Source organism: Lupinus angustifolius, chromosome LG13, assembly GCF_001865875.1.
Source record: "Lupinus angustifolius cultivar Tanjil chromosome LG13, LupAngTanjil_v1.0, whole genome shotgun sequence".
Taxonomy (NCBI): domain Eukaryota; kingdom Viridiplantae; phylum Streptophyta; class Magnoliopsida; order Fabales; family Fabaceae; genus Lupinus; species Lupinus angustifolius.
The window spans coordinates 12324339-12339903 of record NC_032021.1 but is presented as its reverse complement, the minus strand read 5'-3'; the positions used below and the strand labels follow the sequence as shown (position 1 = coordinate 12339903).

The window sequence follows — 15565 nt, the reverse complement described above, 5'->3', positions numbered from 1 at the left end:
CCAATGATGAGGACATTGGATGATAGTTAATGATTGGTGAAGATTGCATAGCAAATTTTCTTTTGGAATGAATTTTCTATGTGACCAATCTCATATTTATAGTCAGAATAATATGGCACATATTGAAAATAAAATGGTATCCTCCCATTAATGGACCCATTGAAGAAATATTTCATTTCTAAAAACTTGAAATTAAAATGGGTAATTAATTGAACTTATGTCTAAAATTCAAATGTTCGAATTGGGAATAAAACTAGTTCCGCCACATTTATAAAAAATATTTTTTCACAATAGAAAATATCTTAACAAATTCTACAAGGCCATAAAAATAAATTTAATACCCATAAGTGAGTATAAATAATTTCTCTAACTATGTAAAAATTAATAAATAATCAGGATAATTTCTTGGATATAAGGTCTCGTTAGATCCTCATATAGACAAAAAAGTCAAAGTTTGATTCATGTGATCGACACTTATTAGGAGAGGCAGTCATGCACCCTGAATATAATTAGTTCTTTACTCATATGGTAAGGGGAAACTCTTAATAGTACCAAAAAACATGAATACTATGTGAATCTCATATGCATATTTTCAAGTCACGTTTGAATAAACAAAGTTCGTGATACATATAAGCTAACCTTATAGGAAACTTTTGCCTAATATGCCAGAATCATGGTCATGTTGATTATGGTAAAATACTTCTGCTATAGCAACTCCTAATGTTACATTTTAATTAGTTATGATCGACATTGATTTTTCTCATCCATTACTTCAAGTTATCTTTGAAAAAATCATATAAAATATTTCTCTAACTTGTCTTGTAGTAAAGCACAACCAACTAAAATTGACTAATATAAATTGTTTAGTCAAACAAATAAGACAAAGAGCATGTTATACTTATTGATTTTGTAAGTAGTGTCAAAAGTTATAGCATCTTCAAATTGATAATAAACTATTCTTAATCTAGCATCCACCCAAAAACATTGACCATATGAGAATCATCATCCAATTGGATGATAGAGAAAGATAACTCACCATTATTGACAATTGCAACTACCATTTAGTAGGTAAGTTTTCTTCCTCGAATTTTTCACAAGACTTTTTCAAGTAACACTCTTTTTTTTTTGCCCACCTCATATAAGACATAATTCTTTTCCTAATTATAACATGATAATGATAGTTGATAAATGATTTTATGATCTAATTGCTTTCTGTCATACAACTTAAAATAACAAATGAAGCTTGACGACTAGTTCGAAGAGTCAAACATTTTCTTTTTGTGACTAACGTTATCTTGAACTTCTTCATTACACAACTTTTCACTTTATGTTGACCTTTATTACAACTGAACAAAAGTACTTTCTTCAATTTATTTGATCAAACAAGTATTCCAAACCTTTCTTCTTAGAAATGGAATCGTAAAATTATTTCATATTTTCTATAGACTCAAATTTCATTCGAATGCATGGCTTGATGTTCAAAACCTCAATATTTGAAGCATTTGGTTTAATCTTTCAAGATACATAAGTTATTGCATCTATGGACAAGACATCCTGTGCTTCAAAATCTTGCATTTCACAATTATCCAAAATAGTTATATCATCCATTACTAATCACTCTACATGCAAAAGAGATGAAAAAAGGGTTAATTTACATAATTATATGTTAGATTATAATGGTTTATGTGGCATAGCCATAATATATACAATTTGATTAGATTGATCCAATATAAAGTTCTTTACACAATACCTCATTTTTTTTGTCAACACTTTTATGCACATTCTTCTATTTTAGTAATGTTATACTTGTGTTGCCCCTTTTTAGGTTTCTACAACTTTGTTATGTTGTGTTGAAGTACTATTGTGGTTGAATTAGGAATATTCAATTTAAGAAGGTAGATCTTACATACTCTCAATTTCATTTTTCTTATATGAGAGGAAGGGATATCGGGTGGTTGTTGTGTGTTGGGAGAAGAGAGAATTATAGTAAGTAGTAAGAGTGGAAATAGGTTATACTTTGTCTTAAAGAGGCCCAACCTATATAGTATATAGGAGTTTGGGACTAGACCGTTAGTCTGTTTAAAAAAAATTCAAAGTCTAGATCTGACATGTTAAAAAGTCTGACCTAGCCTGTTAGCCTATTATACTATATGGTCATGAAATAGGCTATCATGTCTATATTTAAATGAGCTTATATGCCTACTTTTAGTTAGACTCATCTAATTCTAATGATTGAGTTACATTTTTGTATACATTTTTATATTAATATTACATACATAATAATATTACTTATATTAAAATAATATAATTTCAACATTGTTATATAATATAACTAAATAGGTTGGTTTGTTAGGCTTAATAGACCTTTTAGTGGCCTAAAGTCTAACATGTTAAGCTCAATATGTTTTTTTGAAAGTCTGAGCATGACTTGTTCCTGAAAACAGTCTAGTCGGATCTAGCTTGTTATAGATCAAGTAATAGGGCTCTAGTAGACAGCCTGACATATTTCCATCCTTATTCATTAACTTAAATTAGAGAATAAATCTAAATCATTGGATTTTCATATAATAAATTACGAAGATATAAAATAATTTTTTAAACTCACTCCTAAAATAGGTGGATTCATTCTTTTTTTTGTACTACCAAAAGTATTATTTCACCCTTTTAGATAAAGAACTAATCTCTTTCAAAATTATTAGTTATTTTCACAAAAATTGAATTTTTCACCTTTTGGTCATCCTCAAATCTAGCACGGTCTTAAACTACTAGTCCGTTTTGAAATTATTAGTTATTTTCTAATAAAATTACACTTTTTTTACTTTTATTTTAATCAAAAAAATTATTTTTTTAGTGTAAATATAAGGGAAGGTGGATCAACCGTTAAGACAACTAATCAAGTAGGATAACGTGGCAAGCATCGAACGGTTAATCCAAAAAGCTGCATCACTATTAAGCACTTTTTTTCGCTATACAAAAGTAACCACATCACTCCTTGTCCCTTCTCACATAAAACCCTATTTTTTGTTTTTCTATTCCAAACACTAATAATCATGTCTACCACCGAAGCCGAACACCGCGAAGAGGAAGATGTTACCGCCGGCGAAGATGAAGACACCGGAGCTCAAGTCGCTCCGATCGTTAAGCTCGAAGAAGTTGCCGTCTCCACCGGCGAAGAGAACGAAGATTCTATTCTCGATCTGTATGCATTCTTTTCTCAATTCATTTTTTATTATTCTTATTGTAAGGGTTTAATGGTGTGGTTATTTATCAAAATTGTGGATTATTGTGGGAAAATGAGTTTAGAGACTAGTTTAACCTTAATATGAGTTCGTGGACTCAGATTTAAAACCTGATTGTTTATTTTTTTATAAGATTTTTGTGGCTGATATTTAGTGTTTTATTTTGTTGTTGCTTGATTTGAATGCAGGAAAGCCAAGCTTTACCGTTTCGACAAGGAAGGGAATCAATGGAAGGAGCGAGGTGCGGGAACAGTGAAGTTCCTGAAGCACAAGGTTACTGGAAAAGTTAGGCTTCTTGTGAGGCAATCGAAGACACTCAAGATCTGTGCCAATCATCTCAGTAAGTGAAGTGTTCTATTGGTTTGATTTTTTTATTTTTGGTTTGTGATTTTTTAATTGTGGTTGTTTTGATTGGTGTTGTAGTTCTACCTTCAATGACTGTGCAAGAGCATGCTGGGAACGAGAAATCTTGTGTTTGGCATGCGAGGGACTTTGCTGATGGTGAATTGAAGGATGAGCTTTTCTGCATTCGATTTCCGTCAATTGAGAGTAAGCAATTTAGGCAAATAATTTTTTTGGATCTGCTAATTTGTAGTCTGTAATTTTTAAATTTAGGCAAATTGTATTATTCATTGTTCTAAGGAATTTAATATGTGACACCAATTGCCTCTGTTAATTGATGTGGTGCCAATTTGTTTTTCGATAGAAAGTTTGATATTGGACCAATTTAAATATATATAACTGTGTTTGGAATTTTTTTTCCCTAGATTGCGTCTGCAGTATTGATCTGTGCTTGAAATTTTTGCGGACTAAAGTGTTTACTTTGTACTTAATTGCTGCTTAAAACATAATCAGATGTATGTAAGTATATTTTCAAAAGTACATTAAACAATTGATTCCTGCGAAACTGTCTCACTGGATCGTAGACTTTTATGCAGACTCTGAAAAGGGTCTTGGAGTAGCTTTGATGTGCACCACTTATTATCTTCACACTATATTCTCATCATTTAGATATTTGCATTCTCTTATTTGCTAACTTACATAATTGCTTGGCCTCAGTGGCATTTCATGTTTGTTATCTTAGTGTGAAATAACCACGGACATCTCATATGCCTACTTCAGCTTACGATATCCCCTGGTGACCTTGGTTCGGGGATGTGTTAGAATAGATATTGGTTAGACATGCTCCTTTTGTTGTAGACAAAAATGACCTTTTAGTCTGCAGTATTGATCTGTCCTGGATTGCAAAGTATTCCAGTGCTAGTACAATATCAAGGGCTAAATATGTTCCTTTTGCACTGAGGACTATAATTTTATCCATATATTTACTGTTGCTTTGTCACTTAGATTCCAAGAAGTTCATCGAAACATTCCAAGAAGTTGCTGAATCCCAGAACCAAGAGGAAAACAAGGATGCATCTGCTGCTGCTGGTCTCCTTGAGAATTTGAGTGTTGAAGGAAACAAAGATGCTGAGAAGAAAGATGAAGAGAAATCTGACAACAAAACTGCAGAAGAAGAACCTTCATCAGGAAAGGAAAGCAAGGCAGATACAGAGAAGAAAGCTGAAGAGCCTGCTTCCTCTGCTTGAGTATAATATCTATTCATATTTGGGATATTCTCTCCTACTTGTAGTCTTCAGATTGTGTCACAATGATGCTACCGAGTGGTATGTGTTCTCTGTCGAGTCTTTTTGTCATCATGCAATGTTTCAGTCAGGTTTGAATTGTTGAGGTTGGTGCTGTCTGAGTCTTGAGTTTACTAGTGTTATTTTCATTCTATATGAGTATTTTATTACAAGTAAAACGAGTCTGGTTGATGTTGGGATTTTGAGAATGTGTGCAGTCAGAAAATATTAATAGAGTTATAAGCACAAAGGTTTTGGATACAATTTGAGTTTCACATTTTTAAAGATTCAAATTACATGAATTTATTTTTATTTTCCATCCTCTATTCTCTTCTTTGACATGGTTTCTGTTACCACCCTTTTGTCCTTGATCAAGCACCTAACCACCACAAGTGAAATATCAAAATAGTATAAGAAGCATTTTCTCCAAAGCACCTGTAGATGTGTTGTGGCGATGCACCATTGTCAATTCCCATTTCTACCATTCCCTACCCCATAATCATCAGGAGCACATCTTGGAGCACATCTTCTGTCCAAACATTGTATCACTCTATGTATCCATTGTTTCTCATTGATCAGAAAATATTAAGTTGATATATTTTAATTTATGTTTTGCTTTTTGACCAATGAGAAACAAGTGGTAAGATGTTTGGGATAGAAGATGTGGCTCCTTTATCACTACCTGTTTTTCACCAAATCCCAAGGTTATGGCTCCTCCACCCAACCTATTCTATACAACTCTACCTTCACTATGACCTTCTATTTCAGATCCAAACCCTCCATTATGGTTCCTTTTTCCGATCCTTAGCTAATTGCAACATCCATGATGTTGCCAATTTTGAGATTCTATTCAGAGACAACTTCACCGTTTCTAATTGGGAGGCTCGAGGAGCTAACGAACTATTCCATTTTGGGTTGTGTGATGGTGGCAATGAGGAGAGGGGGCTTTGTATGCGGGAGTTTTCGAACGCTACGGGTGGGGTAAGGGGTAGGTTGTTGCCCGTGCAAACATCAATGGCCACGATGAGTTGGTGTATCAATGAACCAAATCTACCTTGTACAAGAGTATCACATTCAGAGGCATCAAAATAGACAATTTTGATAACAGTTTGAATGTGTTATTAGGGTATTTAAAATTTGTTTCTTACGAGATAACCATTCTAGACAGGGAGAAAAGTTGCAATCACTTATCGAACCTATAACTAAACACAAAAGGGTTTTGTTTTTATATGAATTATTATTGTCAAGTGTTTATGAAGAATCATTTTTATCCAAGCCAAACAAGCGGACTCATAAGTATAAATGTTATAGTTGTGTTTGAAATGATGCGTAAACTTAAATAATAAAACTTCAAATATGTTTAATTTTACAGCTATAGAATCAAACAATGACGACTCAATAGGATGAGCTAAAAGTAATAAAATGAGGTTTTTTCTTGTTATGAGAAAATATTAACGACCAACAACAATCTTGTGGCTAAAGCAATGATTTTACTAGCCTTATGTTTGGGCCACTTCGATCCAAGCCCTTAAAAATGCAAAAAGAATATATGAAGACAATAAGAAAAGGAGAGACCAAAAGATAAAGTGCAAGACATGGTAAATTTAAGTGAATGAATAAACGTAATCATAATTTACAACAAATTTAGATAGTTACTTGAACCTAACTATAAAATGTGAAGGGTAAAGGTTCATGATAATGACTCAGAAATTTTTTAAGGGGCAAAAAAAACTGAAAACGAAAAAAAAATTTGAACTTTGATGATCCATCTCATCACATACATTATGCCTTATGCACTCTATGTAATGCATGGTAGAACAACTAATCAAGAGAAATAATAACCAAAAGTTTTTTCCATCTAGACTCATAATGTTTTCTGCTTAAGTGAAAGACCCTTGTTTTGTAATTGATCAAGTTCTCTCGAGTTGAGATTGCTGCTAGCCGATGAATAATTTTAAGCTTTCTTGGTCAATTTGTTTCATTACCATTTCTCAAACTTGAACCACTTCCAGTTAGCATAAAGTGTTTCATTTTCAAAAGGAATGGCACTGATAGGAAGAGATTCTGGTTCTGATTGTTGAGTCATATCAGTTGGAGGTAGGTTTTCCTTGTATTTCTTTGCCATCATTTCAGCCTCCAGAAATACTTTCTTTCAAAGCAGAAAAAAATTGATTCTTTTTATAAAAGAAATATGTGACTTAAAACCAAACAATTTTACTTCAGAAAAGAAAAATTAAATACCTCTTTATTTGATAGGAATAAGCCAGGTTCACTTTCTAGGTGTGCAATGCTGCATGCCATTAAGGAAAATTTCCATCAGTTGCAATTTATAGCACTATTTTGTAATCTTGTAATGTTCTAACAACACTTTTTGATAGAGAAGGTTGAACAGAACATGTGTAGTGTGTAAAGAACGTATAAATGTAAGAGCATAGTGAGCCAAAAATAAAGACATGCTACTCCAAGGAAAGTTCATTTATCTCAACTTGCAAGAAACCTCAGTGAAAACAGTGAATGCATCAAAGGATAAAGCATTAGTTTTTGGTCACCAAAGGCACCCGAAGAGATCAAATGATATTTACTACAATAAAAAAGAATAGAGAACAAGGCAGGTGATATATCTCTTGGTACTCTAATAAATGGGCGGGCAATAAATCGAACCAACTCGGTATCCGTTTGAAACTTGACTCATTATTTAGCTCGACAAACTTGGTTTATGAACCAAAGGAACCAAACCTGAGCTGGAAACTGAGCTCATTAAATAAACGAGTCGAACTTGAGTTAGATACAGTTCGACTCGATATATATATAACTTTTGCAGTTTTTTTTAAATGAATTAATTATTTGAGTTGTCTAAATGAACCGATTTGAACTGAGCCGAACAGTTCACGAACTTTAACCAAGTCAAACTCCACCTGAAAAATAACTCGTATCGAACTTGAGTCGAGTTTCGAGTTGAGCAAATCCTTATCGAGTTGAACCGAATTAAGCTCTAATTCAATCGGTTTGGTTCGTTTCTATCCCTACTAACAATATTTCTTGGTGTTTGTAAGGAGCTGTTGTGATGTATGTGGAGAGGTAGGAATAGTAATTTAAATTAGCTTGGATAGTTTATCCAAATTCATTATATGACCCTAACTGAACAAAAACAAGACTAAGTGCACCTAACAATTTTGAATGGAAGTCAAAGTCAGCAATCCATTACCTTAAAGAAATTTTATCAGGAAACACTGACTTCACCACCAGAACTTTAACCTTCTCATCGACAGAAAGTATGTCACTGACAGAAGTAATTTCCACCCGGGTGATATTCGAAACATGCAGCAATCCACTGAAAGGTGCCCAACAGAATAGTTGTAAATGTCAGGTTATATACATATACAGGTCAGGTTTGATTATCTCAACAATTTTAACTCATGAAGTAGATACACAAATCTTGATGATGATAGCACACAGAAGAACATGATAAAGTAAATCCATCAGCAACAAAACAAGTAAGCCAGAATCTCGAATGATGCAACTCTTTACATGAAATGATTGAAAGATAACCATGTGCACATGAACTTTCGAAAAACCGATGATAGGTATGGGAATAAGAAATAAAATTGTGCACTAAGGATCGATGCACCTATTTTTATTAACTTCATTAATTCACTAAGAATCAACAGATCGATGTCACTTGAGCCAATACCTATGAATCAAGTTAAGTCATACCTATTTCTGGGTTGAAATTCGAAAACAAGATTTTGCCAGAGTAATGCAGACAATTGAAGAAATAATTACACCCTTATATGGTATTTCAGAACTTTAAGAACCACCTCTCCCAAACTAGTAATACAGTTAACCACCAAATTGCTTACCAGGAAGTATATTCATATCCACACATAAATATTGTGGTTACTCAGTTCTTCACTGATCAAGTTAAATCTGTTTAGTCATTTTTTAATAAGAGTTTAAGGATTATTCTGTTCTTCGTAAATGAGGCATTAACAGGGTTCAAGATTATATCAAATCCAGGTCTAACAAGTCATATTCAAATATTATATGGAAAACATCAGCTAAAAGAATTACATATGAGAAAACCGAATAGGAAACTTGTTTACCAAGATAGTATATGCCATACCAAGAGTTAGGTAAGTTTCGCACTAACACTGTAAGTAGGTGACTGAATTTGTCGACTTGGAAAAAATGAAAAATCAAATTGATACTTTATGACATTGCTCAACTCAGTCAATAGTTTTGAATGATGTTACAGCTAGGAAGATATAAATGTGGGAAGGAGACATTGGCAAACAGACAATTCACCAGTTTAACTACAATGATTGGAGATTTTAATCTCTCTCAATTACCACCTTGCCCAATAGTTTAAGCTTTTAGGTCAAGGTTATGAATGGTTTTTACTCTAACTAACATCGTCATGCAAGATTTCTTCGGGCTTGAAGAATGGGCACTGCACAGGACCACCTGTGTTGTTCTGTAATTCAACTTTTATGTAGAAAAATAGGGGCAGCATGGATTAAACTCTTTCTCTATTGGTCATAGAGGCTCTGTTGCCAGGTCATGAAACAATGCTTCCAATAGGTGAATGATAGGGATTATTCCTATAGGAATAGTTTTACTTGTATTTTTTGCCTTTCTTACGTGTACTTTCCTTTTATAGAAATTCTGGTAATGACAGTTAAGACAGTTGACTACAAAATGGCAACTTCTAACTGTTTTGATTTTCATTCATTGTTTTCAGAATTTACACACTTCTTGTAACTTTCCTCTTAATCTAATAACACTGATTCTCGGGATCCTTTCATTTCATAGGATTCCCTATTCTTGCTCTATTATTTCTTCGAATTCTCTGCAGTTCCTAGAATTACTATTTCATTCTTATCAAAAGGTTCTGCGTACAGGAAAGGAAAAGTGAGTGAATTATGGAATATGATAAGGAGATTTTGGAGAATCCCTTAATGCAAGGAATGGATTTCTGGAAATTGGAAATTAAAACTACTTAACTATGGTTATTTTTTAATTACGGTGTTAGATGCCTTTGTTTTGCATCATCCAAATTTAACGTGAATTGTATTCACTCTTTTTATATTATCATTATATTATCTATTATTCATATATAATAATAACTATTAATTCTAAAATAAAAGTAATATAAATAGATGATATATTGATAATATATAAATTTTTATATTATCCATATATATTAAACTTTTTTCTATTAATAGTTGTCATGGAAGCATATCCTAAAGTTCTACCCTTTCCTAAAATTAGGAATCAAAATGATAAAGCTAACACTAGGGTTAACATCGGCCTACACAGTTCCAAGTTTATTTTTGGAAAAATACTCATCCTTGTGCTTGAAGTATCTAGTTTATTTTTGAACTTCTCTATCAGTCATATGTAGGTAATGAACTTGAATGATGTTTGTTTTCTTCGCAAGTGTCAAAATGAAAGCAATGAATATGGAAGATGGATTTCTTCTTGCACATAAGAAATGCATCTACTCGAATATTTTGAACAAGGAAAAAGAAGCATCAAGAGTTATGACTCACCTTCTATTGGTTTCTTTGATCCTTATTTGGGCTCCATAAGGAAGGATCTTCTTCACAGTCCCTTCTAAAATGATTCCTTCTCGAAGATAAAGCTTTTCCTGCAACATCATATTAATTATCGAAGCTAGGCTAAAAGAAAAGAAATAGACAAATTTGAGTACTGACCCATGCTTCCCTCTCACTAAGTTCCAAATTGCTTGTAGCTTCATCTACTTGAGTAATTTGTACATGCATACCAAGTCCCACCTGCATTATTATTATCAAATATTTGCAAGCCAGAAATAAGGAAGAAAAAATGAAGACTATCCATGGATGGTGAGATAAACATCAAATAATTCAAACTAAAAGGCAGAGACATGCCTAAAGCTTGAAAAGCTAATGGCTTCAACGAAAGAACAAGGATAAAATTTCAGGATAAATCACACAGAAGGAGAGTGAAACCACATAGGAAATTAACTGATCCTATTAGCACTATCCACACCTGTGAAGCTATAGTATAAACATTATTATATCTTGATATATTTAATATCAGATAATTAAATCAGAGAGTATCAGAATTCAGAAGAAGCTAATAAGCTAATTAGTTTTCCTCCAAACAAAAAAAGAGAATTATTTCAAGGGCTGCAACTCACATTCTCTTTCAACTCAGTAAAACTATTCATTCTTTTCATAAGCTCGGTTTTGGGAATAAAAGCTCGCAAACCCTGCATATCCAAATTCAGGAAAACATAAGCATTTACTCTCAAGTACTATATGCACATAAATACATTCAAGTCGATGGCAGATACCTCGATCCTTGTCAGGAGGCCACCAGTATTCCACCCTGTGATTCTAATCTCTATTGGTTCATTTACCTGTTTTATCTGCCCAAAACATTAAACGCGGAAGATTTAAAACTGAATAAAAGCATTATTCTGGCTAAAGATCATTGATAGATACTCCTAGACTACACATCCTTCATTGTCTTGCTTTTATGTTTTGAATTTTAGCACCAATACAAATGAGATGCAACAATAGTTACATAAATGATAGTACTTTTTTGTGTCTACAATCATTAATATCTTTATGTTAGTTAAGGACTTGTGATTTATGTTAGTCTTATATTAGTTATAAATATTGTATCCTGAGTTGCTGACCGGATTTGTATCCTATAATTTTTAAAGTATGTCATTTTCTCCTGTGGAGTTGTGTGATATTCATGTCCTGGAACATTTGTCCTTCACTCTTCCTAGATTCCAATTAAATTGCCGTATGAACTATTCCATCAAACACACAATTCTGCATGTAAATTACGACATCTACTAAGCTAGATATATTTAGATTGATAGAGCATTATCTTATCCAGGATTTAGTTAGTTTGCTTATTTTGTTAGTTATTATTTTGATCGTTATTATCTTATAGTTTGTACCAGCTTTTGTCTATATAATATATTGTTGGACTAACTCAACTCATATTTGAGTTTTTAATCGATCTTTACCGTTGTAAACTTCTAGATCCATCTACATACATAGGGAGGGGGAGCAGAATGAGAAGAAGATTAAAACCTGCCTCAGTCGATGCCAGGCGATCCGGCGAAAGAGCCTTCTGCTAGAAAGCAATGGCCTACCAGCAAGTGTTTTACCCATAACCTCAGCAAACAAAATGGTCCCAATCTCCAAAACAGTACTTCCAACCACAGGTACTCCACTTAAAGCATCAACGTTTTTCAGAATTTCCATCCTCCCTTGAACCATAGAATTCTCTTCAACCTTGTTCATATCACTTAACAAGTACTCCATTTCTTTACTATACAAAGGTAGCACCTCCTTTGTCAACATTGTACCTAGTAATTCTGCACCAACATTAACATTGAGCTTGTCTTCATTACCTGAAACAACAACACCAACCACAAAATCTCCTGGTTTAGGTTCATAGTACTCAACATTAACCTTCTTATCTCTTTCCTCAGAAACTTCTAACACCCCACCATTTTCTTTCACCTCCTCCACTGAACCATTACTTCCATTGAAATTTTCCACAAAGGGTGTCAAATCATTCTCTTCTGAAGAACCTTCTTCCTTCAACCCATTTTCAACAGGAACAGGTGAAGGCTTGTTAAGCAATTCAAGTGCTTCATGTTCAGATAACTGGTTAGTAGAAAAGATATTAAATTTATCATTTCTGGAGGAAAATGCAACATGGGCACCACCCAAAATTGCATCGTTATTGATGAAAATGAAGGAGTTTTGGTTCTTATGAAGTTTGTTCTTCAAAGTGTTGTTAAAAACAGTGAAGTGGTTAAGAGGTAATGTACAATTGGGGAAGGAGAATGACTTATAGTTATAGGAACAAAGAATTTGCATCTTCGTGTTCAATTTTGAGTCACATGAATTGGTTTTTGTTTCACATAGCGCATGAACTCAGGAACTGTGTTTCATGCTTAGTTATTCTATCCGTTTTACCTTTTCCTGTCTATTATGTTTTTCTTTTTTCATAACTAAGGACCTCAATCAAATAATAGAGAGAAAAAAATTATGATATGAATGATAAATAATGTATTAAATTTGTATAAATTTTACATTGACATATATAGTTATATTCAGTGATCTCTTTTACCAAATGTTGTAATTGAAATCCTTGATTTTTTGTCTAATGAAATACTTGATGGTTCTATTAGGTTGAATGGGATAAGAGGACAAATTCATTTTTAACAATTTGTCCAATAGCAAATTAAATTATCACTAACCTTTTCTTTTTACTATGCATCTATAAAAATCAATCTCAAGGTCTTGTTTGAGGTGATTTTGGGTTTCTAATTTTTTATTTTGAAATGGGGCTTGAAAAACAAAATACATTTGACAACTTTTGAGCCAGAATTTTTTGTTTTATGGTTGCCATGGTGAGTCCTATACATAATGAACGGGTTTAGATCACTCCTAATTCGAAGATCGTGAATTACTTATATTCAATTATTATATTAATAGATTAATTAATAATCATATTCTATTAAATTTGATAATAAATAATAAGAAGATTAAAAAATATCAAATTGTGTATTTGTGCAAATCCGTGCTCTTAATCTTTTATTCAACTGTTACAATATCCACAATTTCGTGGTTCTTTTTGCCTAGTGTTGGTGTAGCATTTATATTTCTGATACATCCTTTTTTTCCAAGGGTTTCATAATTTTATATTACCAACAAAGCATTGGTTTAGTAGTGTAAGATCTCGTTAGATTTCTAGAATGATCAAAAGGTCATAGTTTAATGTCCGAAAGCAATACTTGATGGAAGAGACAATCGCACACCTCGAAATAACTATTTCATATCAATTTTCAAAACAACTAGCAAGTTACCCGTGCATTTGCATGGGCCGTAATTTTTGCCGCATGATTAAGAATGTACATATTACATGTGCATTCAGATGATTAAAGAACATACATTTATCTGTGCATTCATATTGTTAATAACAAACATGTGACTCATACATTTTAATGATCCAAACACATATGTTACCCGTACATTCATATTGCTAAGAATACATATATTAATCGCACATTTGTATAGTAAAAATAAACATGTTACCCATACATTCGCATTATTAAGATAACATGTTTCGCCCATATTACTGATGCAAGTCCAATTTTATAAAATGATTACATTTTTATCAATCAAAGTACTGAACTTCAATGAACGATATTAATTATATTTCTCAGACAAAATAAAAGATAATATTTTGAAACATGCCCAAATGAGAAAATAAAAATATATAAGTTTAAAGAACAATATCAACCTCTATTATGTTATATTTTAGTGAACTTTTCAACATGCTTATAAAGAAATTAAACACAATTCATTATCAAAAATATATACATGATGAGCATTGTCTCAAATTTATATCCATAATGAGTATGACGTGATCGAAAATAAATCAAGAAATAAATATAAAATAAATACATTCATTATCATAATCAAATCAAATATATTATTTTTAAGCCATAAATAAATTTTGGACAAATGTAACTCTTTTATTATCACAATAAAATTATTTCTGAAAAATATTACTCATAATTAGTATTAAAATGATTATTTTGAAATAAATTCATTGTCTATTATTTAAATGTGCAATTATTACATATCATATTTAATGTTTTAAAATTTAAAAAATGATTAGATGATATTAATCGAGAATGTTTTGATAAGATTGAATTCCTACTATTTCAGTTTTAAAAATAATTAAATAACATTAATTGAAAATGTTTAAAATCTTTTTAAATAATTAGTATTAAAAATGATTATTTTGAAATAATATCCACAAATTTACTTATTAATTATAATATCATAACCCATTCTATTAATAGTAACAATAGATTTCTCCTACTTATGTTTTAAAAGATGATTAAATGATAATAATTGAGAACGTTTTAAGATCTACTATCTAAATGTGCAATTACGACATAGCCTATTTAACGTTTTAAAATTTAAAAAATGATTAGATGATATTAATTGAGAATATTTTAATAAGATTGAATTCCTACTATTTCAGTTTTAAAAATAATAAATAGTATTAATTGAAAAGGTTTTAAGATCTTTTTAAATAATTAGTACTAAAAATAATTATTTTGAAATAAATTCATTGTTAGATATTTTTAAGGGAGTTAGAATATCAACATATTTCCTTATTAATTGTAATATCATAACTCTCATTATATGACTAATTGAAAAGAGGAAGACAGTTTCGACCATATATTTGTAGCCTCATTATTAAGTTTTCGCAAATTTATTATTTACAGTTATGCAAATTTATATTCATAATGAACATTGCTTAAAATTAGCGAATCATAAATAATTTAATCAAAATATAAATCAAATCAATTAATTATCATAATCAATTATACATAATATGAAATTGAATATGCATAATATGAAAATTATACAATTTGAAACTTTCAAATAATATAGAAGAAAGTCATAACAAAAAATGACAAAATGGCTTATCAAGATCCCTGATGATGAAAATGGATTCAACATTGAAACATTTTTTGGATTAGATCTAAAACTTTAGTAAGTGTGGATAAACCTGAATGATAGTTGTAAGAATCAAAATATGTTCAAAATTATATCAGTTTTTTATTTTATAAGGCTTTTATCTATTTGATTGGTAAAATAT

The 15565-nt window shown here is 31.5% G+C and overlaps 2 protein-coding genes across 3 annotated transcripts in view; one reads left to right on the top strand and one right to left on the bottom strand.

Moving 5' to 3' along the window:
- LOC109325267 (ran-binding protein 1 homolog b-like) overlaps positions 2989 to 15565 on the top strand; it is a 26569-nt gene continuing 13992 nt past the window's right edge. Inside the window, exons 1-4 of the mRNA XM_019557527.1 lie at positions 2989 to 3199; positions 3428 to 3579; positions 3663 to 3788; positions 4587 to 4849. Of these exons, the coding sequence (XP_019413072.1) occupies positions 3051 to 3199; positions 3428 to 3579; positions 3663 to 3788; positions 4587 to 4828 (669 nt within the window). The 5' untranslated portion in view covers positions 2989 to 3050 and the 3' untranslated portion in view covers positions 4829 to 4849. The remainder of the gene's footprint in view (positions 3200 to 3427; positions 3580 to 3662; positions 3789 to 4586; positions 4850 to 15565) is intronic.
- On the bottom strand, positions 6759 to 12855 carry LOC109325266 (30S ribosomal protein S1-like). Of its 2 annotated transcripts, XM_019557524.1 has the most exons (8): positions 11962 to 12854; positions 11205 to 11279; positions 11049 to 11120; positions 10582 to 10662; positions 10417 to 10514; positions 8070 to 8195; positions 7106 to 7154; positions 6759 to 7013 (listed from the first exon to the last, which is right to left on the bottom strand). In XM_019557524.1, exons 1-8 carry the CDS (start codon positions 12757 to 12759, stop codon positions 6846 to 6848), a joined length of 1467 nt encoding a protein of 488 aa, XP_019413069.1. In that variant the 5' UTR covers positions 12760 to 12854; the 3' UTR covers positions 6759 to 6845. The 2 variants fall into 2 exon arrangements, with proteins under 2 accessions (XP_019413069.1, XP_019413070.1); XM_019557525.1 differs by lacking the exon at positions 6759 to 7013 and having other exon boundaries at positions 7119 to 7184; positions 11962 to 12855.